Source organism: Syngnathus typhle, linkage group LG7 (genome assembly GCF_033458585.1).
Source record: "Syngnathus typhle isolate RoL2023-S1 ecotype Sweden linkage group LG7, RoL_Styp_1.0, whole genome shotgun sequence".
In the NCBI taxonomy this organism is placed as follows: Eukaryota; Metazoa; Chordata; class Actinopteri; order Syngnathiformes; family Syngnathidae; genus Syngnathus; species Syngnathus typhle.
Genome location: NC_083744.1, coordinates 9,468,438 through 9,496,357, shown reverse-complemented (window position 1 = coordinate 9,496,357; position 27,920 = coordinate 9,468,438). Strand labels below are relative to the sequence as shown.

Below are 27,920 nucleotides of genomic sequence, written 5' to 3'. Positions count from 1 at the left end.
GCATTATGCAGAGGAGAGTCCCAAGTGTGTCATCTCTAAACCATTAAAGGCACTTACCCTTCCGCAAAGATAAATGGGATCAGCTTCAAATATGAGCTCATTTTGCAAAAAAAAAACAAAGATCATAGGGAGAGAGGGTAGGACAAGGACGGGCTGCCACACCAAAGCCATTCGCACAACCTTGAGGAGACTCTGCAGTGCTTTCAAAAATGCATGAACATCATGTAAGCATGAATGCACTTGCACATCTCGTATACTAAAATTCTTCTCCCATGTTGTTTGACAGACGACATGACCAACAGGCGGTCAGGCCAGCGTGGTGGTACCAAGTGGTAAATAAATAAGATATTGCGCATTCTGAAAAACTATATTAATTGTGTGTTTTTTTATTATTTAGTTTAATTATTTTTCTCTAGTTTGACACAGGTGAAAAGTCCATGCTTGTTACGCTGTTTTGTTGTCTTTCAGGAAGGTGGCGAGGAAGGAATCTCTTTACCAGCGCTTTCAAAATCTCAAGGACACATCCTAAATTAAGGCTACATTCACATTGTGTGTGTGAACTGAAGCAAGCGCTGCAGTGCGATGACAAAATGAAGAGATGCAAGCTGAAAAAGGAGCGAAAATAGTGCACTCCTAAACATTGGCTTTAACATGGAACTGCTTTGAGACGGAGGAGCAAAATCAGATTTTAAGATAAAGCAAGAATCACACAACAGAACCCAATCCTTTCCCATATATGACGAACGAGGCTCAAGTTGCCCACAAATTGTTGTGTGGCTCTGCACCAGCCTGTGTTATTTAAGTTCACATGCAAGAGTATGGTCACCCTTGGAACCAAGACTGGCTTGTAGTGTGTCTCGCTTATTTCCCAGATGCAGAACATCCTTGATCAAAACTTAGACATGGCTACAGCTCTACTCGCTGGTGAGAAGCTAAAGGAGCTCATCCTTCCTGGCTCGTCGCAAGATGAAAGGGGCAGCGCCTTGGCCAGTCTAATAGTGCAGCTCAAACTGGAGCTGCCCTTTGATCGTGTTGTGACCATCGGGACGGTGATCATCCCCATCCTGTTGGTCACCCTCGTCTTCACCCGAAACTTTGCAGGTGAGCAAGACTGAACGTCATGGATTGGAGTGATGTTTGGTCACTGCTGAGTCAGACCTATTGAAGAATACATGATGCATATTATAGGCTACCTTGGATTCATTTTTGTTGGAATACCTTTGGGCAACATTCATTAATTTCATTTGACTTGGCACAAGGTAACATGTCCTGTAATGAGCACGTTTGCCTCAAAGTCACAAGGTTTGGGTTTCGGATCTCAGGTCAAGTGTCCCTGTGTGGAGTTTGCATGTTTTCAGTCTTCTGTGGCTTGCTGGCATGGTGTGTGTCTTCATAGTCACCTGACTGGTGGCCAGCTCAGAGTTATGGGGTTTCTAGAATTGTGTTTCCTAACATTTATTGAGCTAAGGAATTTATTTATTACGAAATCCAAAGCCCAAGTGTCAGGTTTTTTCGTCTCTGCACACGTAGCAATTGTTATTTTTCCGTCAGGGTTCATTCAAGGTCGCAAAGACACTCGCCGACAGTTTTAACGGACACTGGTGGTGTAGAAAATGGACAGATTCAGTGAAGTGAAAGTAGAACGACAGTTATTGAATTTTTCTTTTAAGTGTCACTTACGTTCCTTTCTGTTCTCAGAGGAGTCCATCTACTGTTACACACCACACAACTTCACTCGAGACCAGGCACTGTACGCAAGGGGCTACTGCTGGACAGAGCTGCGTGATGCTGCACCTGGTGTGGAGTCTCACCTCTGGCCTTCACTTTTTGAGCACAAATTTCTACCTTACGCCCTTCTGGCCTTCGCTGGTATCATGTACATCCCTGCACTTGGCTGGGAGTTTCTCGCTTCTACTCGGCTCACGTCAGAGCTCAATTTCCTGCTTCAGGAGATTGATAACTGCTATCATAGAGCTGCTGAGGGGCGTGCCCCAAAGATTGAGAAGCAGATTCAATCCAAAGGACCTGGCATCACTGAGCGGGAGAGGAGGGAGATCATAGAGAATGCAGAGAAAGAGAAGAGTCCTGAGCAAAACCTCTTTGAGAAATATTTAGAAAGGCGAGGCCAAAGTAACTTTTTGGCCAAGATTTACTTGGCACGCCACCTGGCTATTATCTGCCTCAGCTCCATCCCCATTTCCTACCTGAGCGCCTACTATGCCCGACAAAGACAGAATGAATTTACCTGTGCTCTTGGTGAGCCCCCAGACATTAGCAGCTATTCAGAGCTCAAGCTTCGGGTCAACTGTAAGTTGCCTGCTGTGCAGCTGCAACGAATCATGGCAGCAGTGGATATCGCTCTGCTCTGCACTATGAACCTTATTATCCTGCTTAATTTGCTGCATTTATTTGTGGTGCGGAAGTCCAACTTTGTATTTGACAAGTTGCATAAAGTGGGCATCAAGACGCGACGCCGTTGGCAGAAGTCTCAATTCTGCGACATCAACATCCTGGCCATGTTCTGCAATGAGAACAGAGACCACATCAAGTCCCTTAACAGGCTGGACTTCATCACTAATGAGAGCGACCTCATGTATGATAACGTGGTTCGGCAACTGTTGGCTGCTCTTGCACAGTCCAACCATGATGCAACGCCCACTGTGAGGGACTCTGGGATCCAAACAATAGATCCAAACATGGATCCCTCTGATCTTAGAGTAGGAGAGATGCCTTCAGAGCCACTTGTCATCAAACGACCTCGCAAGAAGATCAAATGGATCCCATCCTCCAATCCTCTTCCGCAGTCTTTCAAAGTAAGTTGGGAAGCATGACTTTTGCAAATAGATTCAAATAGAACTTAGCAAAATGTCAATGTTGCTTTTTGTGGTCACTGATTGTTGTTTTTCCCCCTGTGAAGGAACCTCTAACCTTGACACGTTTGGAAAGTAATGCCAAGCCTGAAAAACCAAAACAGCTCAGAAGAAAGACGGTAGCAGACAGTTTCATTGCACCGCTTCTGGACACCAAGAGCACACAGTATCCCTTAGCAAAAGGTATTCCAACTTTGTTCAGATTTTTTACATTCGTATGCATTTTCACAGTCAAGTAGATTAGTGGTCTGCCCCACAGTTGAGAAGTTCTGGATTTGATTGTTGAATAGGGCCCTATAACTTGTTACGTTGGGCTCGGATTTCCCTTCTCTGTAAATCTCCCTAAGATTGCTTTCCTGCTAGAATAGATTAAGAGGGCTGCTGAGAGTGAGTCACATCGGCGTCATTTAACTATAGAACAGAAGGAGACAGATCGTTGAAATGCTGTATCCCTGAGTAGTACATTTCTGAGATCTTATCAATGTCTTAAACGTCCTTGTAGATTTAAGTGGGATGGAGAAAAAGCACGCTCGCAACCTCTCTTTGGATGTTCATCCATACATGCTGACCATTCGTAAACCAAAGGTGGAGATCACAACCACAGACCCTCTTCCCTCAGAGCACAACTTGGATACTGTATACCTTGAAGGCACACACACTATTGTTCATGTTTCTAGTGGAATTACAGGTAAGTTTCTTCAGGTCACTTTGTTCAGATAATAACAGAACATAATGTAGCTACAACCTCAGGATGTGAAGTAAGACTTAAACCGGGTGTTCGAAGCCCATGTGCAGTTGGACAGCACCCTGTCGGTAGCATCATGTAAGCCAGGGGTGTCAAACTCATTTTTGTCGCGGGCCTCATTGTAGTCATAGTTTCCTGCGAAGGGCCATTATGACTGTCAACACAAATAAATGTATGAACGCCTCATATTATATACAATGTAAGCTACAAAACAAACTGACAAATAATTCATTTTCAAATCAGACTAGTGAATTATTTTTGTTTAAAAAGAAGATTTTTAAAAGTGAAGACAATTTGCAATTTTTGTAATGACATGAATTTGATGCAAATATGTCTTCGCGGGCCACATAAAATGATGTGGCGGGCCGTATCTGGACCCCGGGCCTTGAGTTTGACACCTCTGATGTAAGCGGTATGGAAAATGGATCGATGGAGGGCCTTGGTACTAAGAACTGAAGTGAACGGTCCTGCTCGCGTGGGGTCAAATCCAATTCAGTCTTCTACTTACAGATAGTCTGCGTGTAGTCTACCTTCGAGCCTCTGAGCCTTCCCATGCACATCCTAGAAATGCTAAAATACAATAATTATTTTTCTAAATTGTGTACAAAGGATACATAGCTGGTCAATATATATATTTTTTGGAGAGCAGAGTTCATTTATGCTAAATATTATATTGCATTTGTTTTCCAGAGAACAAGGTTTGCTCTCCAGCATCCACCACCACTGCCTTTTCGACGGTGACCCTGCCTACCAGCACATACGTAAATGGTGGTAGCCCCAACCCACCATCCAGTGAGGATCCCCTCAGTCCCAAACCCTCCCCACCTCTAAGAGAGCCCGTCACACAGGTGGAGAATCTTGAGTCTCAGCCGCCAACACTGACCAGAGCCCCAACACACCAGCTGCTGAGTATTCATCATACTCTCTTTGAGGAAGAAGAAGATGAGGAAAACCGTAGAGACAGGCTGGCAGGACGACCTGGAGAACTCATTGCTGCAGGGGAATGTTAAAGGAAGAAAGAAATTCGGATGGATTTCCTCCCTGATTCTGTTCTAGTCGACACAGTTCTCAGCACACATGACCACTTGGTCAATCACGTCTGTCTACTCTCATGAGGTCACACACTTCTATGCTGGCTCCTTAGAGTGTGGTAGAACTGTACAGCTGAATTGACAATGAGACAAATTTGTGTATGTGGTGATGTTGAGCAGAGTATCACTGTAGGAAACGATGTCGCGTTCATATCTCAGGATGACTGTGTACAATTCATCACTCACCAATGAAACCAGCAGTGATCAAATTCAACAGGGTGCTACAGAGCAGGGATGAAACAGTTGGAATGATCGGATGAATGAATATAAAGGGTGAGTGATATTTCTTAAAACAATTAGAGGGTCTGCATTTGTCTTTAAAAGAAATAGTCAAAAAATATATATCGCTTTGTCCCTTTATTGCAATAGCCAAGTAGACGGGTAGTTCATGCAATACAGTCTTCAATCTGCAGAAGTAATTATGCAAAAGATCACGATATATTTGTGGCAATAATGAATGCGCTTACCACATCATTTGCCACAGTAGATTATAGGTACATCATATGGTACATGCATAGACACTGTATATGACAATGTGTTTGTGAAGTGTGAAGCTGTAAAGTACATCATGGCTTTGTCATTGACATTTCTTCACAAATAAGGATTGCGTTTGGGCACTTGTTGCAAGTACATTATATTTGCACGCCATCAATGATAGCTCATATTGTAATGAGGAACAGCAAACTGCACAACAAGGGATAATCAGAGGAACCTTTGACAATTTATTGATGCAAGTTGAGTGTGTAGGTGTATTTAAACAGGAATTACTGAAAGATTAATGTAGTTCAGTCACTGGGACAATTGTTTGCTTACTTCTAGCAGGAATGATATGAAGTGGGCAGGGGGGGAGCTAGTGTTTCATGTCATATTTCAATGTGTTTCTTCAATGCATACTTTTTCACTAACAATCATCAGATCACTAAGACCAAGAAGTAGAGAATAATTGAAGTTTCATTTTGTAATTTGTAGTAGTATAGCAAAGTACCAGTAAGCCTACATTATAGCACTTTATATCAAGTACGAGAGAAAAAAGCCTCATATATATAGTACATGTTTATCACAAGAACAAGAGTACACCTAGAAGACATAAAGCCAGCTTTTAACTCATTCATACTTTTGTGAAAAAAAAGTTATCAATTTGATCAATCTCATGATAGGAACTGAAAAGCACTTTAATTATTAAGACTTGTTGCACAAATGTACCAAGTTCAAAAGTCACTGCTGCCATGTGTGCAATTTAGCCTACAAAGACTGTGGTACGGAATCAATAACATGGTGGGTGTTAATGATAGTGGTCATGTGGAGAAGTAATCACTTTGGTGACTGTCAAATGCTAGAAAGAAAACAAATTAAAGTAAAATGACTAATCACGTCGCATATTGGTGATCCATAAAATACTACGTTTCCCATAATGCATTGCACCCGACAACATAGGCAGCCACTGCTACGATCGTGTGGACAAGATCGTTGATTTGTTCAGTAAGTGCATTTTGTTTGTCTAATGTGTCTTGCAGTACTAGTTATTGTATCGGTAATTACTTGTGTTTAGGTAACTACTTGTCTGTTTTCTTTGAATAACTTAACACTTCAGACTTCAGCATACCATCTGGTGTTAGCCTGTCAGTTTCATCATTCTGTTACTGAAACCCAAGAAATGCTGAGTGTTTAGCTAGCGTACAACTGCTGTTCGTTTTGCTACCTCCGGGTTTTGAGCTGATAATATTGTTGGCGTGTGCATCATTATTTCAGTAAATCGCAGGTTCCCCTTTTCGTAACATTTTCAAAATGAGTCAAATCATTCCATCGTTGACTGTTAGCAGTGTGTCAACATTGCTGTCGTTCAACAGTAAAGCGACGTCAACAGGCAGGCTTAGCTGATACTGATATCTTAATTAAGTTTTACTTTTTGTTATAAATATAATTTTGCTATTTTGTCACGGACAGCTTGAAGAGCTTCGAGTATGGAGGAAGACAACAATCCTGAGGTTTGTGGTTTTTGTTAGGTGTTTCTTGCCAAGCTAACACTATTTACACTTTAAGTGTTAACTGTAAAACTGATGCTAATAATATGCTAACAGCATTTATCAAAAGCAAACGAAAAAGAATGACAATTTAAAAAAAAAAAAAAAAAAACTCCCCACAGTTGTCAAACTGGAAAGACTTGTCACTACTCGAGTTCTATTTAGTAGATTTAAATTCTCTTAACTTAATTGTCACAGGACGAGTCTGTTGGACTTTCGGAGGATCCTTCAGAAGAGGCACCACCAGTTCTCCCTCCTGGACTTTGTAAGATTTGACTTTTTAACCTCCCTAGGTTGTCATCAGTGATTGCTGGTTTGTATTCAAGTTTCAAGGTGAGGTACTGTCTCATGATGTCAAAATGTGAGCAGCATGACATTGAGGACCGTTTTAATTCCAATTCCATCCGCACCAAGAAACGTAAAGGTTGATTGCTGGACATACGTCTTGTCACGCCCTTAAAATTGCTGGGTTAAAAAAAAACGCAATTTCGGTTAAAATTTGGACCGACTCAGGAAGTTGGGTAAAAAAAACATATTGCATTGTTTTGCAAAAAAAACCCTCACTGTTTTGTGTTTAAATTATTATTTTTTGTGTGTAAAACAACGCGGGAAGTTGCGCAGGTCTTTGACCTAACTTCCTGGGTCGATCCAATATGATCTTTGTTTTCCAGCCGACAGTGAAGCAATGGAACTGCTTTGGCAATATCGAGCCCGGCGTCGCCAGTCATCGCCTGAGCTACCAGAGACAGTGACCCGTCTTGCTTCCCCTGATGGCAGCCTTCTGTACTTGGTGGGAACTGCCCACTTCAGTGACAGCAGCAAAAGAGATGTGACTTCGGTGAGCCTGTTTTACTATGAGACTTTGCGAGCCATCATTTTCTTGGTTTCGTCCTGTGTTTATTTCCTCTGTCAGTGTACATTTCAATTCTTCTCTCTTGGTTTGTCTGTATTGTTTCTTCCACTGCCGCAGACAATTCGTGCCGTGCAACCAGATGTGGTTGTGGTAGAGTTGTGCCAGTACAGAGTGTCCATGCTGAAGATGGATGAGAATACATTGCTGAGGGAAGCCAAAGAGATAAACCTTGATAAGGTCCAGCAGGCCATCAAACAGGTGAGATTTCATGGTAAAGCAGCTTTTGTGAAAAGCACTGTCAAATGAAGGAGACGTATCAATTGAATTTGTTTCTGTGTTTGTCAGAATGGCGTGATGTCTGGCCTGATGCAGATTCTCCTGCTCAAAGTTTCCGCTCACATCACTGAGCAGCTCGGCATGGCTCCTGGTGGCGAGTTCAGGGAAGCCTTCAAAGAGGTGTCATTTTTTTCCACACACACTAAACTTTATTGATTTTGATCTCCCTCCCGATGCATCTTGTCCTTTTTTATTTTATTTTTTACACAGGCTGGACATGTGCCATTTTGTAAGTTTCATCTTGGAGACAGGCCCATACCTGTGACGTTCAAAAGGGCCATCGCTGCCCTCAGCCTGTGGCAGAAGGCCCGTCTCGCTTGGGGTCTTTGCTTTCTGTCAGACCCTATCAGGTGCCTTACACATTGTTTCCTTTTTTTTTAATGTAGAAATAATAGAGATGCAATATTCATTATTTGTTGGTTTTGGTGTTGTTTGAATTTCAGATCACTATTTAAGTATTTCTTCATCCTGAAATAATTATTTTAGCAGACAATTCAAGGTAGATTTTTCCAAGAGTAATTGAGTTCAGTTTTCCATAGTGATATGTTATTATGTTATGATACCAGGTAACCCTTGTTATTGAGGTGTTATAGTAGATGTTGGTAAATGCAGTCTAAATGTGTGTGTGAAATAAATGAAACAGGTTTTTGAAAGCTTGTATAGATTATATCAAGCCATACTTGTTCCCCTACAGTTCCCCTTTTCTTTTTGTCACTGAACCACAAAACTGTACATGATCAAGAATACTACCATCAATATGTCACACTGTCATGCTGTGCTTTGTGCCACATTTCAGCAAAGAAGATGTAGAGAAATGCAAACAGAAGGACCTGCTTGAACAGACCATGTCAGAGATGATAGGAGAGTTTCCTGCACTTCACCAGACCATAGTGGCGGAGAGAGACATCTACCTCACGCACACACTGCGCCAGGCTACACGCTGTGTGGAGGCTCCTCCTAATGCCCAGAGTAGGTGTTGCATTGCGCAATTAGCATGCATGTTTGGTGGTCTCGACACAGGGGCGTGCAGAGATCGTTGGAGGATGATCATTTGTGGTCACAAAATAGTTATTTGTGACATTGAACTAGGTATAGCAATTTCTTTCATAGTTGGCCAGATTGGTAAGCAAAACCGCGACTTATAGTCCGAAAATTACGGTATATCATTTCATGTTGTTTGAGTTCAAGAGCATGTTATCTTGTACACTCTTGCAGAAGTGCCTGCTGTTGTGGTGGGAGTTGTTGGGATGGGTCACGTGCCTGGCATTGAAAGAAACTGGGAAAAGCATCTCAACATCAGTGAAATTATGAGGTATGTTTTTATTAAGTAATAGTGGGTAATGATGTCCCATATTTTCTGTTTTTGAATTTTATATTTCTGCATTGGTTTTTTTTTACTTGCCAATAGAATTCTAATGTGAATCACCTTATTTGTCTTCCACTTCTGCAGTGTTGCACCCCCATCTCAGTTTGGCTGGGTTTTGCACTCTGTAGTCAAAGGTGTCATGATGGCTATGCTGGGGTATGTCTGCTACCGCGCTGGAAGAAGTTTACATCAAGCCCTGATGTCTTCATCTGCTGTTCGATCTATTGTGGACAATCTACGACCATCTCCTGCTTGACCTCACAGGTCAGCTGAAAGCCATCACTGACTAATCCAACACTTGATTCATGAAAACAGTGCATCTTTTACCTATGGCCTTAAAAGGAGGTGCAGCTGAAAGGAAGTGTTGCTCAGCCAACAAGGACCTCAGGGGGACACCACATTTCATTCACTGTGGAGCCCCAACGGACATTGTATGGCCTTACGCCAAAGAAATCTACACAATTGTTTTGACATTTTGTGGAAAGGCTTTATGATCTAAGGTATGAAAATACTAATACTGTGTAATGCTTCGAGGCTTATTCCTTTCGAGAGTTAAGAACATTCTACGTTATATTTAGTCAAATCCGTAAGGAATCATCTTAAGACAAACACTCTTGCAATATTTCCATACGATTTACTCCTTTTCTTTCGGTTGGCAGTCATTATGCAGCTAAGCCTCGAATTTTACGCGCTTCGATTCTATGCAACTTTGTGTCTAACGCTGTTTGGTCATGGATCCCGATTTTTTTATCCCATTTTAAATGCACGGTATTGTAGAAATTGCTGTGCAAAAAGAGGCAGTTTCTACTTTTGACTACGCAACTGCGTGTTGTTTATTCCTTTTCTCCTTCCTTGTTCCTCAGTAACATGGCGGTGCATAACTCCCGTTATCTCTCTTAAAGGGATCGCAGCAATAACATAAAGGTTGTACATTAGCACAATGGAACAAACTCACCGGCATCAAATAGATTTTCATAAAAAGACTTCTTATAATTTTAATAATATCGTAGTAATTTTCCCACAGAACAATGATGTTATTCCCCAAATGCAAACACTGGTATCTTAGTGTTTCCCTACTGCAATTTCTCGATACACTTGTATGCATGGCTTTAAATTTTTTTCCCTTTCCAAGACTTTCTAAATAACACGCTTTTGAGGTTCACGTGATTCCCAAATTCTGGAACCCAAAGTCCGTGTAAAATCAAGGCTTAGCTGTAAATAGCACCTAAAAATGCAATGGCAACCAATTCAGGGTGTAACCCGCCTACTGAATTGATGGATGAATGGGAAAAACAGTGAAGGCTAATGCCAAATAGAAAAATAATTTAATGACCATACTTGTTTTTTTTTTTCTTTTACAGTGGATTGTGATTAAATTCTTACCATCTCCATTATTTACTTGGGATGTATTTGTAGACTTTAGTTGGCATAACAAGTTTTCCATGTTCACAGTCCTGCCTCTGCTAGAAAGTGCCTCTCAATGCATCAGGAAGTGTATATGCATCTTAACATACTGTATTACCCTCAAATGGTCAGTGCAAATTTATAAAGTTCTATGGGCATACTTTGTAAATAGTTATTTTAAACCTAGACTTTCAATATATGATTAATTGATTTCAATCAAATTAATACCATGGCACCTAGATTCAGTGAAGGCTTATGATTCTCAGGGTGAGTAATGTATTAATAAATAATATTCATCAATGTCATCCTTACTACAAACCTGCAGGACTTTTATTTGCCCAGATTTTAGCATCAATCAATTGGACCTCAATCTCTGGTTAAGGTTAATCGATGACTGATTTTTCAGTGTGCAGGAAGCAATCTTTAAATCAATGTAATCCTAATAAACCTACAGGACTTTAATTTGCCCAGATTTTAGCATCAGTCAATTGGACCTCAATCTCTGGGAAAGGGTGATTGATGACTGATTTTTCCGTGTGCAGGAAGCTATCTTTAAATCCTAAAATAAATAAAATGCATGTCACCAGCTCTTTGTACCGACTGCTTATCCCCTTCCAGTTATAATTGTCTTGAAATGTGTCCAACTTTCATTACTGTACAATCGCTTCTCAGTAGACTGCAAACTATGGCTGCCATATCTGTTTGGGCTGCCATTGGATAATTTGAACTTGCTATCGAATAAACTAAAGGTCTTAATATAATTTCATTGTCTCACATCTGCAAACTTGCATGTCCCCTTTTTAATTTGCCCACCGCTTGAATAATGGCCCAGTTGAAAAAACAACAACCCCAAAGCGTAATCCTACCACCGTCATGCACTTGTGTAGACGTATCTTTTAGAATAATAGCAAAGAAAAAAAATCAAATCGACGACACTGCAACGTTATGTTTAATGTACATTAAGCAATAAAATGTCAGATCTTTGTCATGTCCATTCACTAAAAACACGTCAAAATTCCTCTCATCTGCTGTAAACCGGCACTCCCCAAAGATCCACGTCTCTCTCGCTTTCGTACAGTTAAAAGCAAATATAAATAATTCATAAATAATAAATTATTTCTAAAAGAAAAGTTTTTAATCCACACGATCATAACGTTATCTGCTTCGGATAGGGAATAAAAGTACCGTAAAACATTTTGTTCCATCATTTTTACATTTCCTTGTCGGACAAATAACAATGTAACACCATCTGAACACAAACATCCGCTGTTACTTCCGTATTATGAAAGCATGACGAAGTAACGTTCCGATTAACTTCGCCAGCCAAGAAACAGGCTAATGAGCGTGACCTTAGTTTGATGGCTCTTGTGGCACATCGACTGAGATCAGGTACGTTCCGTCTTTTTAGCACAGGTGTGTCCTTGTTTCGATCCCTAACCTCGGTCAGTATGGACGAAATGGGTCTGGCCATGAGTCGTTCACCACTGGAGCGACTCCCCTTTGACAATGTCGCCCTGAAGAAACTTCCAGTGGACCCTTCAGAGGAGCCGGGCGTGCGACAGGTGAAGGGAGCGTGCTTCTCTAGGGTCATGCCGCAGCCACTGAGCAAGCCTCGGTTGGTGGCGGTGTCTCACGAAGCTTTGGCTCTCCTGGGGCTCAACGGGGATGAGGTCATGGATGACCCACTTGCGCCAGAATATCTGAGCGGCTCTAAAGTAATGCCTGGATCCGAGCCTGCTGCTCATTGCTACTGTGGCCACCAGTTCGGCCATTTCGCTGGTCAGTTGGGTGACGGGGCGGCCTGCTACCTGGGGGAGGTAAGCGTGGCACCCAATCGGGACCCCGACGAAAACCCAAGTGGCCGATGGGAGATTCAGGTGAAAGGTGCTGGACTTACCCCCTATTCCAGGTACAAAAGTGTTTTTGCATTTGTACCAGATAATTTAATGACATCCATAGCATATCACAATCGTGCAACTGATATATTGTGCATTTTATTTGCAATTATGTAATATTCAAGTACTATTACTCAAATGTCAATATAAATGTCAGCCTCTTAATCCATGTTGACAGTTTATTCAGGCGTATGTAACCTCACTGCTCAGTGGAGTCTTGGGTTGACAATAATATGTAAATGATACATTTGGCAACAAACAGCTCCTTGATATAGTGTGGCTCTCTCTCAATAGACAAGCCGATGGCCGTAAGGTGTTGCGCTCTAGCATTCGAGAGTTCCTCTGCAGCGAGCCCATGTATTTCCTGCATGTGCCCACCACAAGAGCAGGCTCTGTTGTTACATCAGACAGCAAAGTCGTAAGGGATATCTACTACAGCGGAAACCCTAAACATGAGAGATGCTCAGTGGTTCTCAGGATCGCACCTACCTTTTTAAGGTGAGTAATTTATGCGCTTGAGTTTATCATGTTTCTGAGTTTTCTGGATTTGATTGTTGCCCTTGTCTGCTATCTGAACAGGTTTGGTTCTTTTGAGATATTTAAGAAGGCAGATGACTTCTCAGGTCGTCAGGGCCCCAGCTATGGACACGATGAGCTCCGAGGACAGATGTTGGACTATGTCATTGAGATGTTCTACCCAGAGATCCAGCAGCAGTACTCAGATCGAGTGGAGAGAAACGTGTCGTTCTTTAGAGAGGTTTGATTGCCTTTTCCTCACCTTTTAGAAGATGTCTGAGCAACCTTATCAGGTTTGAGACGTGTGGTAATTTAGGACCTGACGTCACAGACCCTTTCGATCTTCTTAAGATATACACTACCGTTCAAAAGTTTGCAGTCACTTATTTTTCAATGTGGATAACACCAAACTAATCAGGATTACACTCTATACATTGTTAATGTGGTGTTTCAAGGTCCATTTCCAGCAACCATCCCTCCAGTGTTCTAATGGTCCATTGCTTTTGATAATTGTGTTAGAAGGCTAATGGATGATTAGAAAACCCTTGTGCAATCATGTTAGTTTTCATGAAAAACACAAAATTCTCTGGGTGACCCCAAACTTTTGAACGGTAGTGTAATAAATGACACGGTGACAGCATGTGCTTAGTCACTGAGTTTCTCTCTTTAGCTGAGGGAATCGAAGAAATATTCAAAGCAAGACTGTTTAGTAAAAATAACCAGCAGATGGTGCCAAAGTCATCACCATCAAAAGAATTAGGTAAAAACAGAGGAGCTAATTTTTGAATATGCAAATTTAGAAAATGACAAAGTACAAATGTAGTGGTTCACTGTACTTGCTTTTAAAGCATGTACATAGGATGACGTTTGAATGCATTAATTTGTTTAATTTTTTTTAAATTAATTTTAATATCAAAATTAAATTTTTATGAATTAAAGTATATTTTTCAATAGTCTAAAAAATATTTTTTGATCAATCCTGCTTCAAAGTTGTGCACTTGGCAAGCTTTATGTAGCCTTGGATGCTCTGCATGAATTAGTGGCGAGTCAAATTATTTTGCAAATTAGCTGTAAAAAGTGAAAGCCAAATCTGATGAGAATGTTTAAATATTGTATCAAATATGCTTTCCAAAATCACGTGGCCTGTCTTAGACAAAGATGCTAACATGTTTTGTTAATGTCAGAAAAAGAGCATTTCATCCCATGTCACCTTTCATGACTTCTTGTTTGAAGGTGATGCATCGAACAGCTCGACTGGTGGCTCAGTGGCAATGTGTAGGATTTTGTCATGGTGTCCTGAACACAGACAACATGAGCATACTGGGACTCACACTGGACTATGGTCCCTATGGCTTCATGGATAGGTGAGATTGCTATGGAATACAGGAGCTTTGCATTTTCTCCTTCTTTATGTTCATGCTTCTTCATGTTTAATTCACCCCAGGTTTGATCCAGACTTCATTTGCAACGCTTCCGACAACTCTGGACGCTACTCTTACCAGGCTCAGCCAGCTATTTGCCGCTGGAATCTTGTCAAGTTTGCTGAAGCTCTCGATCCAGAGCTTCCACCTGACCGGGCAAAGGCTGTTATGGAGGAATATTTGGATTTGTATAACAGATACTACCTTGATAATATGAGGAAGAAGCTGGGTTTGTTGAATAAAGAGGAACCCGAGGACGAGATCCTCATCACAGAACTGCTGCAAACCATGCACAATACAGGTAAGACCTTAGTGGTCAATTGTGCAGCTCTTATATTGGCTCTTAGTTGGCTGCTCATGGGTAATTGATGTTAGGGCCGAGATAGAAAGCTGAAGAGAAGAGAGAGAAAAAAAAATAATATATATATGTATTTATTTATTTTTTAACTTAGATTTTCTCATTTTAACTTGTGGGCTGTTATTGTGCAGGGGCTGACTTCACCAATACGTTCCGCAGTCTAAGTCGGATTTCCTGTCCCTCCGAGGGAGAAAGTGACACAGAAGCGGAGCTTGTCAAAGAATCTGTAAAACTGTTGATGGAGCAGTGTGCCTCTTTGGAGGAGCTCAAAGATGCCAATAAACCCACCATGGACCCACGGTGAGATACTGCAGCCTGAACATTAACTGGATGATGTGGTGTCTGGCTTTTTTAAGACACACTTTAACTACAAACTCCTCCCGTCAAGTTGGGACCTTTTGTAATATGTTTTTTTTTTATTTTTTTATTTAATGCCTGTACACTGTTGCGAAAAAAGCTGGTCCAGGGGCATATTTACCACATTTTGCAGGCCTCAAATTAAAAATGAGAGAATAGGAAAAAAAGCCTTCATTTGAAAATTAAATATTTTGTTCACTGAAGCGAATTTTCATCGGAAAGGATTTGGATATCATTCTATTTTATTTCAATTACGTACGTTTTATACAACATTGCAATTTAGTGGTAATCTGGATTGTATTTCCAAAGAAATGTTTTACTGTATTCAGTAATGTAATACTTTTTTATTTGTTATCAGATTTCCTGGAGTGACTGTGTTTACGCAGCATAGAGCATGTGATCATGCTCCATAGAGATAATCTTCATTTGCTATAAAAGTCCCCCCCCCCCACACACACACACATTTTCTATGATAACCTGGTCGAGCACACATTTCCGCTTGTTCATTATTTCACAACACACTATAGAGGTCAAACCAAGCAAGTAAATGAAGGGCAGTTGAAATGAAACGAGCCCCATTAATCCAGGATCTTTTGGAAAATCCTCCCAGAAGAGTACAAGTGCCTCCAAGTCATGTTCCAATTCTGTGTTCATTCTATGTACCAAGCACTGGCTATTTGTATGCTCTGCCTGCCTTCACCAGGGAGTTGACGATGCTACTTTCCATGGCACAGAGCAACCCAGCGCTGTTCCAGATGATTTCAGACAGAATGACAATAGCGAGGCAGCTCAACCGACTCAGCAAATTAAAGGAACTGATGGAGACCGACGAGGAAGAAGTCAAAACCAAACAGACTGAGGAGTGGACCTGCTGGATCACACGCTATAGGTGGGATGCCAGTGGAGAAGTGGACACTGTGATTGGACTCGTGTCTGGAGGCAGTCACGAAAAAGCAACAGTTGCTTGTAAAACGAACTTGAGGTGGTTAAACCACAAGGCCCGGATGAGAGAGATGTCAAAGTGTCACTGATAAAGTGGGGAGGGAGTAACAGTTAAAACAGGAAATGGGCTGATGGGTGTTCCGTTACTGTTCTTAGACGTCTCTTTCGGTATCACCATGACAGGAAGCGTCTGGCTCAAGAACTGGAGGGCAACAGTGACGTGCAGGTTGTGCAAGAGAAGAGGGTAAGGGTTATGGATAGCACCAACCCACGTGTGGTGCTCCGGAACTACATTGCCCAGAATGCAATAGAGGCTGCTGAGAGCGGAGACTTTTCAGAGGTATGATCAACTATGTTTGTGATCATGATTATTATAATTGAAGATATGATAAATTACTGGAACAGTGACCTGTGGTCTGATGAGACCAAGATTATAAATTAATCTTAGTTCAAGTGGTGCCAGGTTTGTGTTGCAGACAGGTGAGGAATACAAACGAAAGTTACACTGTTTTTCAGGTTCGGAGAGTCCTCAAAGTTCTGGAGAAGCCTTTCTCCTCTCAGCCGGATCTGGAGGTTCCTACTTGGGTGGGCCAAGGCGGTGTCACCCAACAGGGGGAGAGAGACGATGGCGAAGAGCAACAGGAAGATGTAGCATCTTCCTCGACAGTCCGAACTCCTGTACCCTATGACAGCAAACCTCCAGCTTGGTCTCAGGCAATCTGTGTTACATGATCTTCATAATAACTTCCCTGAGCTTCATCATCCGGCCTGCCAAGATATGAGGGAAGTGGTAGTGTTTGACTTCCTTTTTTTCCCTCCACATTTTAATATTTGCACAATTCTATCATTGTGTGGTGGGCCGGTATCAGGGAAGTGAGTCTGAAATTCATTATTCCATAGAGAACATCAGCAGTACAAGACGGCCAGGGAACAAGTTGAGTTTAGTGCCACAAATGTATTACTACTGCTGTGACAAATCAAATACAATTACGATGTGCTTTTGCACACATTAAAAAGGTTATATTGATTTTTTTTTTTTTTTTTTAAATCTTCTATATTGTAAAACAAAAACCCATCTTGTTCCCTGTCTGTTTGGTGCCTGGTGGCTGTTAATGACGGCTCAGACGGAAAGTCTTACAAGGACCTGTCTGAGGCTGATAAACTGTGGAAGTAATGGTTGGAAATATACCAAATAGAATTCATTAGGTCTCATAATATGCTTACCACTTAATTGCTTTGGAATGTTATTCTGAGATTGTCCAAAGTTGCACAACTGCAACAGACGAAAAAGAGGAACTCAAGTGGCACCTTATCTTATATGCTTAGCTATGCATGAAATCCTAATAAAGTTCTTCACTAATCTCAAATGCCTTCAGTTCTAGGAAGCACAAATCATACAAAGACAGCAACGCTGAAAATGAACGCTCCTTTCACCCACAAACATCGATTTCTATATGGCCACGTAGGCGCAACTTACGCAAGATATTTTTCCCGCATGTTGAGATGAAGACATGTCCTCGCAAGTCCTGAACCTTCCGCAAATGCTTGCACAAAGCTTTAATGACAGCAAACCTGACAATTATCTCATTTCTGGAGACTCGGGGCTGTGTTATTTGGATGTACCAGTTGAACGCGCCCCTTTCTTTGTGCGTAGTGTCGTGTTACACACATTCCAGGTGTCTCACCTTTTATGGCAGACGTTTAAACTAGATCGGGAGTGTCTTTGCGCGACCCGAGGGCGCACCCTGAACAGCTCCTGACGCACGCGCATACAAACACGGGCGCAATGGTCGACGCACACGAGCTCGAACAATAGACGAGTAGGTCCCGAAGAGACTGAACTACCAAAGAGAAAAATAATCCATCTTAAATTTCCTTCAATTTCTCACACCAAGAATGTCTCGACGAGTCAGACCAGGCTACTATCGGCAGGAAATTAACAAAACCTCATGGGAGGTACCGGATCGGTACCGTGATCTGAAGCAGGTGGGGACAGGAGCATACGGGACGGTATGGTGAGTGAAATTGGACAAACCCATGTAAAAGTCATTTTGTCTTTTTGCGTATGTGCGGATAGGTGATGCCGTGGAGGAACAGATGTTATACGGCCAAGCAACCTCATTGTGTCTTGTTTAACAAAGGAGAGCGTCATTTGGACGCGTTATTTTTATTTATTTATTATTATTTTTTTTAATATCCGCTTTTTAGTTGAACGATGAAGAAAACCATGGCGGCAACCTTGCATAGTGTTTATTTAAAAAAAATATGTGATCCCCAAATTAGAAGGCTGCGGAAGCAATGCGTGTCTTGCTGAGCGCATTCATTCTACTGTCATGATATACGAACACAGTGGGCGGACCCTGCTTGAGCTGCTGCCTCAAAAACAACCAATAATACTTGAATAACACAACCAAAGTTATTGGTGTTATTGTTTGATACCAGCCCAAACTGATTTGTTAGTTTGTTCAGTAGCTACATTTGCAGTTTCTTGAGAGTCACTATAGCACATCAACAAATTGCATTTTGAAAGACATCAATCAGGGGTATGTTTGTTCAGTAACCAATTGTACTACCATACTGAGATATACAATATTTCTTATATTTTTAGAAATTGCTCATTTTTATTAACATGATTTTATATTTGGGTCTCAAGTGTATCTCATGTTGTGGCCTGTCAAGAATGTAGACTGAGAGGAATGCAATGATTAATGACTTGTTACTTGCTTGAATAAGATTTTTCTATTAAAAATGAAAACTAATATTATGTAGCTATTTTCCTCTCTTTCAGCTCAGCCGTGGATGTCAGAACCAGAGCCAAAGTGGCCATCAAGAAGCTGTATCGACCTTTTCAGTCCGACCTGTTTGCCAAACGAGCCTACCGGGAGTTGAGACTCCTCAAACACATGAAACATGAAAACGTAAGATCAACTATTTCTTTTTCGTACTACTCCAAATATTTGAATTAGGCTGTATGGTCTGTTCGCGGCAGGTGATCGGTCTCTTGGATGTGTTTACTGCGGATCTCTCTTTGGACAGATTTAATGATTTGTAAGTGCCAATTATATACAGAACATTCCTTTTTAACCACATTACGTCTCACACTTGCATTAATTCTTGACCTGCTAGTTACCTAGTGATGCCATACATGGGGTCGGACCTGGGCAAAGTGATGAAGCTGCAGAGGCTGTCTGAAGAAAAAATCCAATATTTGGTGTATCAGATCCTCAAAGGGCTCAAGGTGGAGAACTCTCATTAGACTTGTTCACAATCTGTGGATCCCATTGTTCTGTTAATTAAATCTCACATATGCTATTTTATTGCAGTACATTCATTCCGCTGGTATCATCCACAGGGTAAGTTTGCTTAAATTCTTCAGATTTTCACTGTGTGTGATCTACTCAACATAACAAGGTGTCTTATGTGAGCTCACCTCTCTCGTTTTCTTCACTTCTTTGTACAGTGTATTGACACTGTCTGCTCATGTGAACTTTTCAGGACCTTAAACCAGGAAATCTTGCCATTAACCAAGACTGTGAGCTCAAGGTATACACGCACACACCCTGATAACCCCAAAAACATGAAACGTAATAATAATTTAAAAGAAGGAATTACATGTTCCAATATTACATTTTGTTTCCATAATCCTTTTACATTTAACTGGAAAAACTATAGTATTACCAATAAAGACACTTGGTCTTAACTATAGGGGTGTAAATCGCGGGTTTTGTCACGATACGATATCATATCGATACAAAGAACCACGATACGATATTTGCCGATATCTTAGAGCCTGCTGTGATTCATTCACGATACATCGCGATATAGTGCTCTACGATTGTTTTTTTTTTTTTTTAAATAAAAAATATAGACCAATATCCTGATTTATAACAATTCATACGCAAAATCAACAAGGTACTGCAAACTCTTTATTTAGGAAATTACAAGTGTATTGTAGTATACAAAGTGCGCATTTTAACACTGAACTTTGATGTGGTGTTTTTTCTTTAAATGTGCGGCGAGATTTGTGCTCCCTGAATATTTGATCACCGCATGGCAGGATTTACAAACTGCACGTGTCTTGTCCGTTGAGTCATCTTTTCTTTGGAATCCAAAGTGCTTCCAAAGAATGACTTGAAGCCTAAAGGGGAGCCAATTTCCTCGTCTTTTTGGACACTAGCCATAGCACCAGCCCAGGAGCCGCGTACTAATTGTCGACTCCCCTTTCACGTGCCTGCTCTGCTCACAACACCACACGCCGCTCACTGCTCCCGGAAAGAGGAAGCAAGCAACAATGAACTGGATTTCAAAATAAAGTCGCGTCTAATGTCCGAGGTCAAACACGGCGATATAAATCGATGTTTACATTTAGCATCGATGCCAATAAATCGTAGAGCATTACATCGATTAATCGATGTGTATCGAAAAAGATGGCAGTGTCGCACTGGTAAAGGGACTTAACTGAGTGTCACAATCACGTATTCTTGATGGCATCATTGTGAATTCACCTGTCCTGTCATGTCAGATCTTGGACTTTGGTTTAGCACGTCAGGCTGACAGTGAGATGACAGGCTATGTGGTGACTCGCTGGTACCGAGCCCCAGAAGTCATCTTGAGCTGGATGCACTACAGCCAGACCGGTAATAGATTATCTCTTGCAAAGTGCTTTCAATTTAATGAAATGTTTTGGCTGTATGTACGCTACATACACTTGTGTGTATGAGTTCTACTGTTGCACTCAGCTTCTCAACGCAAAGCTGCTGCTACCAATTGTGATTTATCACGAAATGTTGCCATCTTCCAGGCTCAAATGTGTCCAGCTGCTGATGACGTGGATCACCAAAAATCATTTAGCAAATGAACCCAATCAGGCAGCTACATTTTGTCTTTGGATTTTAAAACCTACTGAACTATTTATACGTTGAGTTTAATTTAAGTTAACACAATGGCAATTTTTTGCTATGTCACTGCACTTTGGAAAAGTGTGCATACTTTGTCTGTTTTGAGACCCAATTCAGTGAGATTCATAATTCAGCTTGAGTGGGATCCTGGCACATTCATTTTGTTGATGTTGCTGTCAATATTATGAGTGACTGCAAATGCCAATAACAATATTAAGAATAAAGACAAAATAGTATTCTATTGGTAATGGCTGAATTTTTCAAATTCTTTTATTTGTTCGCATCTCAGTTCTTTGTTAAAATAGTTAACATTACTGATATAATGATGGCATATTTAATCCATTTTGCCACCACGTTTTAAAAGTAGAAATTATTTAATGCAGGGTGACATTTTCAGCTTTTTGTTGTTTGTTTTGCTTGTTAGTTTGTATGTTTAGTATAGAACAGAGTATTACTATGCTATAAAATCTTTTAACACATGCACGGATGGCCTTAAAAAGCTTGATTTAATTCAGGAACAATGTTAAAGTCTGCTTTGTGACCCTGCAATATGAGGCACCCGAGCTGCATTTGTCTGAGTTAATCCCATGTACCGTCACTTATGACCCACGAGATGGCGCTCGCTCAACATGCCAATTTGTTGTTCCAGTTGAAGCAAAGCATTCAAGTTTGTATTAATGGTCTGTCTTGTGCTTCTTCCCCAGTGGATATTTGGTCAGTAGGCTGCATCATGGCAGAGATGCTAATAGGGAAACCTCTTTTTAAAGGGAATGACCGTATCCTTTAAAACGTTCCTCTTTTTTTGTCCACAAGATGTTCCAGTTTTGTCTTTTTGTAATACGCATTTTGAATTGGACGTCACCTTTTGTTCCCTTAACCCCAAGTTTATCAGACCTTGATCAGCTGACTGAGATCATGAAGATCACAGGAACACCATCACAGGAATTTATAGCCAAACTACAATCAGATGATGTGAGTTTAAATAAGACAACAGCAAACAAATACAAACTTGAGTAATAATAAAAATCGACTTGTATTTTCTATAACACATTACAAGTAACCCAACCATGATTCGTTCATTAAATCACACGGTGCCTGCTTCTGTTGACAATCTAACTGAATATTCAGATTTTCCCATATGAATGTCGATTTTGACTTTTCTTTTAATTAATTGTCAGCGTTTTATTTTCAGGCCAAATGCTACATCAAAGGTCTTCAAAAAGTCGAAAAGAAAGACCTTCAAAAAGTGTTCTCCAAAGCCAATCCACAAGGTATGACGTGTTTACTTTTGAATCAGATTCGGTATTTTCCTCACCTTTCACTTGTTTATTTTCTCCTCCACTAAATTGATTTTCTGTCCCACCTCATTTCTTCAGCTGTGTCTGTGCTGGAGCGCATGTTATTGCTGGATCCGGAAAGCAGGGTAACAGCGGCGGACGCTCTCTTGCTGCCATATTTCAGCGAGTTTCGGGAACCAGAGGAGGAGACGGAAGCTCAGCCGTACGACCACTCGCTGGACAACACAGACCTAGCCCTGGAACAGTGGAAACGTAAGGCAAAAAGGGAAATCAAACATGAATCAGTGCCACTACACATTTTTATTCTACTTGTGTATATGTATTGTTTTTTTTCTTCCTGTTTTTCTGTAGGTCACACCTTCACAGAAATCTTAACCTTTAAGCCTGTTGTGCCCGTGTCCAAGGAAACCTCTCTATAAGACATAAAGTACCCACATTTCATTATTTTCCCCCCTGAACAATTCAGAAATATTTTCATAATTTTATCAGGGGTATTGCTGCTCACCTTTTGACTTTACAGTGATCGTTTGCCTTATTCAGTCTCAAGTTGGTCCAGCATCTTAAACTTGTGCTGCTCCTCTTGTGCCTCAATTTCATGCGTTTGTACGTAATTAACCCAAGACAATCACTGCATGTTGTGCTTTTGTTTTGAACTCAAACGCCATGAAATAGGCTTTCGGTAGAGGTACGCATGAGACGAGATCAGCACAAAGTGCTTTAGTCTGCATAATTTTGTGTCTCTGCAGAAAATAGAATTTAGTCACGATGATAGATTAGTTCAACTTGGATTGGATGAGAGTCAAGAATTTGGTTGGGAGTCTCTTTTTCTTTGTGATAAGATGTATTAGGTGTTTAATGTAAGCTATGCATTAGGTTGCATTCCTTTTTGATGACACCTTGCCTTGCTGTTTTAATGGATTATATGTTTGTGGAAGATTTATTCACACGTTTTTCATGTATGTGACCTGGTTCATTCCGACGTCCTTAATAATGACAGCCAGTATCATCTCACTTTTCATGAACTCCCCCAAATGTTGTTTACACTTATTAGCAAATGCATTTGTGAAACTAGTCATGTATTTGTAATTATAGTACCGTTCAGAGGATCATAGGAATGATATCAGCCAAATTTGCTTTTTTTTTTTTTTTTAGCAAACACAGAGTCTTGTAATTTAGCAATAGGAGAACAAACATACTGAAACACTGTTCGTAGCTGGTAATGCCACAGAAAGACAAAAATTCAAAACTAAGCAAAGCGTGCCAGTGTACATGGATGACTGGGCGGTTTTGTTAATAAAAGACATGCAACAGTTGTTGGCCCGGCTGAATTGTTCTACATCCCTTCAGTTGTTTATTAGCATTTTGTAATGAACCCTATTAAATAATAGAGAGCGCACAAACAACAACTAGATTTCACAAGGGAATAAAATTCCTCGATCCCAAACATAACAAGCCAGTAGACAGATGAAAACATTGAACAACAAAGAAGGGCCTGAGAGCGCAGTGAGAGTTGTTGAGCAAATGCGCACTGAGGAATTGACTGCATAACACTTGATGGAAGCTGTAAGCACTTTGACAAAAGTGGAAATCTAACTTATTGCAGTGTCAGTGCTTCATCTAGTCTTTATATGCAAATACTGACCTCCTGAATACAAGAGATAATATTGCCTGTCATGCCTTAATAGTATTATAGTGACCACAAAATGCATTATTTTGAATGTTTAATTGCTAATTTCACACTTATGACAGTTATGAATGTTAATTTTCTTTTTAAAACATTGTCTCGACAATTAAGACGTTTTTGAATTTTAAGCCTAGTATGGACTGCTTCATTCCTAATTTGCCCAATTTTCATTGAGTTTGCTTGTGCTCACTCAGTACATACATTTTGCACACTCAATCTGACTCTACTTTCTATTAAATAGCCCAAATGCAGTCACAATTTGAGCCTTTTTTAGTCGTAATCATTCATCTATTCTGTACTTGATGTAACTTTGCCAGGAAAAGTTCCCGTGCGCACATTTAAGCATCAGCTGACTAAATGATTCAAAGATGTGCTATCACTGCACTGCTCGTTGATTTGTACGTCCTAACTTTAAAAGTGACAACGTGACTGATGACCTAAATAACAATGATTTCTACATTCTTTCCAAATGCTGCTCTGTTGTTTTGGGTTTTGCTTATTGCTTCACTTGCATTCTCCTCTGGTTGGTGTTGAATTTAACAAGCTTCTCTTGCGTGACCTTCGGGTCCATGACTCTCAAGGGGGTGCTTCCTTCAAGCCAATCTTTTAGTTGCTTGTTGTGTCTTCCCAATCACACACACAGTTGACAGTTCACTCAGAAGTTGGGGAGTTCTGCTGTTTCTGCCGCAGACAGAAAAACATTCCGTGCAAGTCCTCCCTTCTAACACACAGCACCAGCAGCAAGCAGCACATGGACAAGCTCCCTCTTTCTGTCATGACCCTGTGGTTTATTTTCAGAACGTGTCAAGTCACATTTTTTCCTCTCTGAGTTCACATGCGTATCCACATGCGGATATGTATGGCATTCACATTTGGATGCAGAGCTCACATGGACCGTCCATATGCGGACCTCAGGAGGGAGTAGATGTGGAATTGCAGCAATGCTAAAACAACTGATATGACCCAGGTCAGCGTAAAGATGAATCTGACTGCACGTTTTGTTTCTGGGGGAGGCAGGCATGACCCTGATCTGTTAGGCTTCATCCTTGGTGTTAATCAGAGGCTGAGCTTCAACACTTCTGCTTGTCTCAGTTGTCTATAGGGAAGAGTGGCTGGCAGAATAAGTGCATTGTTTTTACGCTTTGCTCGTTAGTTTGAATTAGAATAAATCAAAATGACACAGCATCAACAATGTCACTTTTCAGTCACCAAATCATTCGGGTTGTAATGTCCTGGCTGCCTATCAGATAAACCGAATCAAGGACTCTTGCAGAGCTACATTCGATATCCATGAATAACTCTCTGTCCTTGTTTATGTCAAGGCTTTACACTGATTTATGTTTTGACACCACAGAGGGTTTGTGTACATTATGTTGGTTCCAGATGTCACTTTGCATGTGAATTCTTCTGGCTGCTCTGTATGGAAAGTGTAGAGCTAGCTGGACATATGAAATATGAAATGGGCATTGTATGAATGCTCTGAGACAAAGCATTTGCACTGATGCTTTGGTGAGTTGACAACGATTATTGTGTAAATGTTGAGAATGCCTCTTTTAACCACCCCACAGCAACACCAGTGCTCAACAGGTTTAAAGAGATACCGTTCTTAATTAGTCTTTTTAAGCAGTAACAAGAGACGTTTAAATTATTTAGAATCTCGGAGGGTTGAAAGAGAGAAATGGACAGCAATGCACAGAGGGCAAAAGGAGAGCAGGCAAACTGGTGACATGATCTCATTCATTGCCATCCAACCATATTCGACGATGTCTTGAAACGATGCAGTGAGAAAAGTGCATGCAGCTGATTACGATGCGTTTTTCCCGAGACAACACTGTCCATCTGTGATGTGTTGACATGCAGAGCTTTTTATCTTTGAAGAACGACCCTCTGACACTCAGGAATGATGAAGGCCATCTGCTCCACTAATTACTGTATGGTAGTTTATATTTATCAGGTCTCAGAATGTCCTTGTGAAGCATTGCATGCACCATCACGATGATTAAAAACTCCCGTTTGAAGTAATATTCAGATTTTGTACTCAATTGTCAGTTTTGTTTTTGCTTTTCATCTGGATTCTTCATATGCCATTGGTATTTTCATTTCCATGGACTGTAATTATCAAAGTTTTGGCTTAGAATTCACAATCCTTCCACATAACGTATACTATATGACCTATATTTGGTAACTATGCCAAACAAGAGCCACTGGGAATTTTCAGAGCCAGTCAGAAAATATTAATGATGTAGAATATATGCAACAAATAAATGGAGGCCTATCTTCGCTACAGCGCTGAAATGGTTGCCAGTAAATCGCAGGCCACGCCTGTTTACAGAGTTTCAAACTCGCGTATATCAGGACCCAATTTTCAGAGCTCCGTCAGAATGTTGTGTTGAACACTGTGTATAGATGAAATAGAAATTAGATAGGCACAAATGTCAGTCAAGTGTTTGGTAAACACAGACGAGCTTCTGCTCGGTTGGTCTGAATATCCTGGAAGGGTGTGACTGCACTTACGGCGATAAAGTTAGTGAGACTGACATTTTCTAGAGTAGCCTAGAGAATATAAAAATACATGTCAGGCAAATACAATACAGCTATATAATTTTGTAGTATGGTTGAATATGATAGAGGGTGAAGATAAATCAATACCTTTTTTTCCCCCGAATTTGAAAATTGCTAAGATTAAATTTACGGGTGCTTGAGCACCCTCAAAATGGGCTATGCTTTGCCAACTTTAATATTTGAAATGTTTTTGTTTGAAAGGTCACAGCTTCTTGGATTTAGTCCTTCAATTGCGAGGAGGAAGCAGACTAAACAATTAAGGGCTCCTGTTAAATCATGGGTTGAACCTTACTGCGAGAGGAAAAGTCACCGTATATCAGGAGGTGTTTTTCTTCTTGCATGGAAGCCAGACACTTTTGGGCAAGGCCAATGTTGCTGGGAACAGTTAATACCCTTAAATGCCATCCAGAAGGAGGTGAAAAGCTATTTATTGTGCAACAGCAGGCAAGACCAGAAAACAAAACAGGCGTTGGCTTTAATAGCTCCACCTTTTAACTTTGCCATAACATTAGGCTACAATATACCAGCCTATGTTGCCCACATTGCAAAAACAATCTACAGTACGAGGAAAGGCCAAATCGCACTACACTTCCTTTCCTGTATTTCACGTGCCAATGAAGTAGCGGAGCGCTTTTCTTTGAATCGGGTCAAATGTGAATTCTTTTTCGAAACAACACTCCCAGACGTCGGCGTCTGCGAAGTTGGTTATATAAGCCCCTGAAATCTTTGTAGTCCCACCAGCCCAGAGTGCTTGAGGTACATGATTGCTTTCAGTTGGAGAGTCTTACTGCCAGAGTGAGACGAAACAGAAGCTATCCTTACTGCATTATGGAAGCGCTTGCAAATTTGCACATGTATCAGTGGTATGGCAAAGAACAGAACATGCTGTCTTTCCAGGGGGGTGGTGATGATGGTGGTGAAAAGGAATGTCAGCATCTGAGTTTGGGATTTTTTTTTTTTCCATTTAATGTTTTTTTTTTTCCTGAGATGCCAGCACGCGAAGCAAATTTATAACATGTCCTACCACGTGTCCAGCAAAATCCCCCCCCCCCCCCCTCCAAAATATTATAAGGACTAGTATTAGAGTATAAATAAATTGAATAGTAGAATAATAGACTGGATATTTCACCATATTTTATCTGTGGACCAAAAGTTTACCTGGAAAAGTACTGAGTTAGTGAGTGCACTTTTTTTCCCTTTTCTAATGTTTTATGATACTGTAGTTAGCATTTTTTATTTTATATATATCAGCGATTGGACTCTGTCCAACCTGGTTCTACTTGAAGTGTGGAAACCCGCTGAC

The 27,920-nt window shown here is 40.8% G+C and overlaps 4 protein-coding genes and 1 long non-coding RNA gene across 6 annotated transcripts; 4 read left to right on the top strand and 1 right to left on the bottom strand.

Moving 5' to 3' along the window:
• The first annotated feature begins 473 nt into the window (after nt 1-473).
• On the top strand, nt 474-6,131 carry panx2 (pannexin 2). Its single transcript, XM_061282080.1, has 5 exons — nt 474-1,101; nt 1,699-2,813; nt 2,918-3,053; nt 3,373-3,558; nt 4,306-6,131. The coding sequence occupies exons 1-5, from the start codon at nt 873-875 to the stop codon at nt 4,623-4,625; spliced, it is 1,986 nt and encodes a 661-aa protein (XP_061138064.1). The 5' UTR covers nt 474-872; the 3' UTR covers nt 4,626-6,131.
• trabd (TraB domain containing) lies at nt 6,099-11,447 on the top strand. Of its 2 annotated transcripts, none has more exons than XM_061282081.1 (10): nt 6,099-6,185; nt 6,651-6,691; nt 6,926-6,992; nt 7,399-7,565; nt 7,698-7,838; nt 7,926-8,036; nt 8,127-8,266; nt 8,713-8,885; nt 9,132-9,228; nt 9,367-11,447. In XM_061282081.1, the coding sequence occupies exons 2-10, from the start codon at nt 6,668-6,670 to the stop codon at nt 9,536-9,538; spliced, it is 1,092 nt and encodes a 363-aa protein (XP_061138065.1). In that variant the 5' UTR covers nt 6,099-6,185; nt 6,651-6,667; the 3' UTR covers nt 9,539-11,447. The 2 variants fall into 2 exon arrangements, with proteins under 2 accessions (XP_061138065.1, XP_061138066.1); XM_061282082.1 differs by having other exon boundaries at nt 6,180-6,255.
• Nucleotides 10,308-17,836, bottom strand: LOC133156409 (uncharacterized). Its single transcript, XR_009714860.1, has 2 exons — nt 17,653-17,836; nt 10,308-16,943 (listed from the first exon to the last, which is right to left on the bottom strand). It is a non-coding gene; the product is annotated as an uncharacterized LOC133156409 (long non-coding RNA).
• selenoo1 (selenoprotein O1) lies at nt 11,921-17,542 on the top strand. The gene is made up of 9 exons (XM_061282079.1): nt 11,921-12,595; nt 12,876-13,079; nt 13,161-13,338; nt 14,331-14,461; nt 14,542-14,819; nt 15,008-15,176; nt 15,937-16,122; nt 16,359-16,515; nt 16,692-17,542. Exons 1-9 carry the CDS (start codon nt 12,045-12,047, stop codon nt 16,914-16,916), a joined length of 2,079 nt encoding a protein of 692 aa, XP_061138063.1. The 5' UTR covers nt 11,921-12,044; the 3' UTR covers nt 16,917-17,542.
• mapk12a (mitogen-activated protein kinase 12a) lies at nt 17,762-23,684 on the top strand. Its single transcript, XM_061282083.1, has 13 exons — nt 17,762-17,995; nt 18,071-18,190; nt 18,964-19,093; nt 19,165-19,223; nt 19,302-19,413; nt 19,499-19,528; nt 19,671-19,718; nt 20,698-20,812; nt 21,778-21,849; nt 21,966-22,045; nt 22,266-22,344; nt 22,450-22,623; nt 22,723-23,684. The coding sequence occupies exons 2-13, from the start codon at nt 18,072-18,074 to the stop codon at nt 22,788-22,790; spliced, it is 1,086 nt and encodes a 361-aa protein (XP_061138067.1). The 5' UTR covers nt 17,762-17,995; nt 18,071; the 3' UTR covers nt 22,791-23,684.
• Nucleotides 23,685-27,920: the final 4,236 nt, after the last annotated feature.

Bases quoted from the DNA above. Each gene is read 5' to 3' on its own strand.
- panx2 (XM_061282080.1), top strand. From the start codon at position 873: ATGCAGAACATCCTTGATCAAAACTTAGACATGGCTACAGCTCTACTC. The intron at 1,102-1,698 runs GTGAGCAAGACT...TTCTGTTCTCAG, and splicing joins CTTCACCCGAAACTTTGCAG to AGGAGTCCATCTACTGTTAC. The intron at 3,559-4,305 runs GTAAGTTTCTTC...TTTGTTTTCCAG, and splicing joins TGTTTCTAGTGGAATTACAG to AGAACAAGGTTTGCTCTCCA.
- trabd (XM_061282081.1), top strand. From the start codon at position 6,668: ATGGAGGAAGACAACAATCCTGAG. The intron at 6,692-6,925 runs GTTTGTGGTTTT...TAATTGTCACAG, and splicing joins AGGAAGACAACAATCCTGAG to GACGAGTCTGTTGGACTTTC. The intron at 6,993-7,398 runs GTAAGATTTGAC...TTTGTTTTCCAG, and splicing joins AGTTCTCCCTCCTGGACTTT to CCGACAGTGAAGCAATGGAA.
- mapk12a (XM_061282083.1), top strand. From the start codon at position 18,072: ATGTCTCGACGAGTCAGACCAGGCTACTATCGGCAGGAAATTAACAAA. The intron at 21,850-21,965 runs GTATCCTTTAAA...CAAGTTTATCAG, and splicing joins TCTTTTTAAAGGGAATGACC to ACCTTGATCAGCTGACTGAG. The intron at 22,046-22,265 runs GTGAGTTTAAAT...TTTTATTTTCAG, and splicing joins CCAAACTACAATCAGATGAT to GCCAAATGCTACATCAAAGG.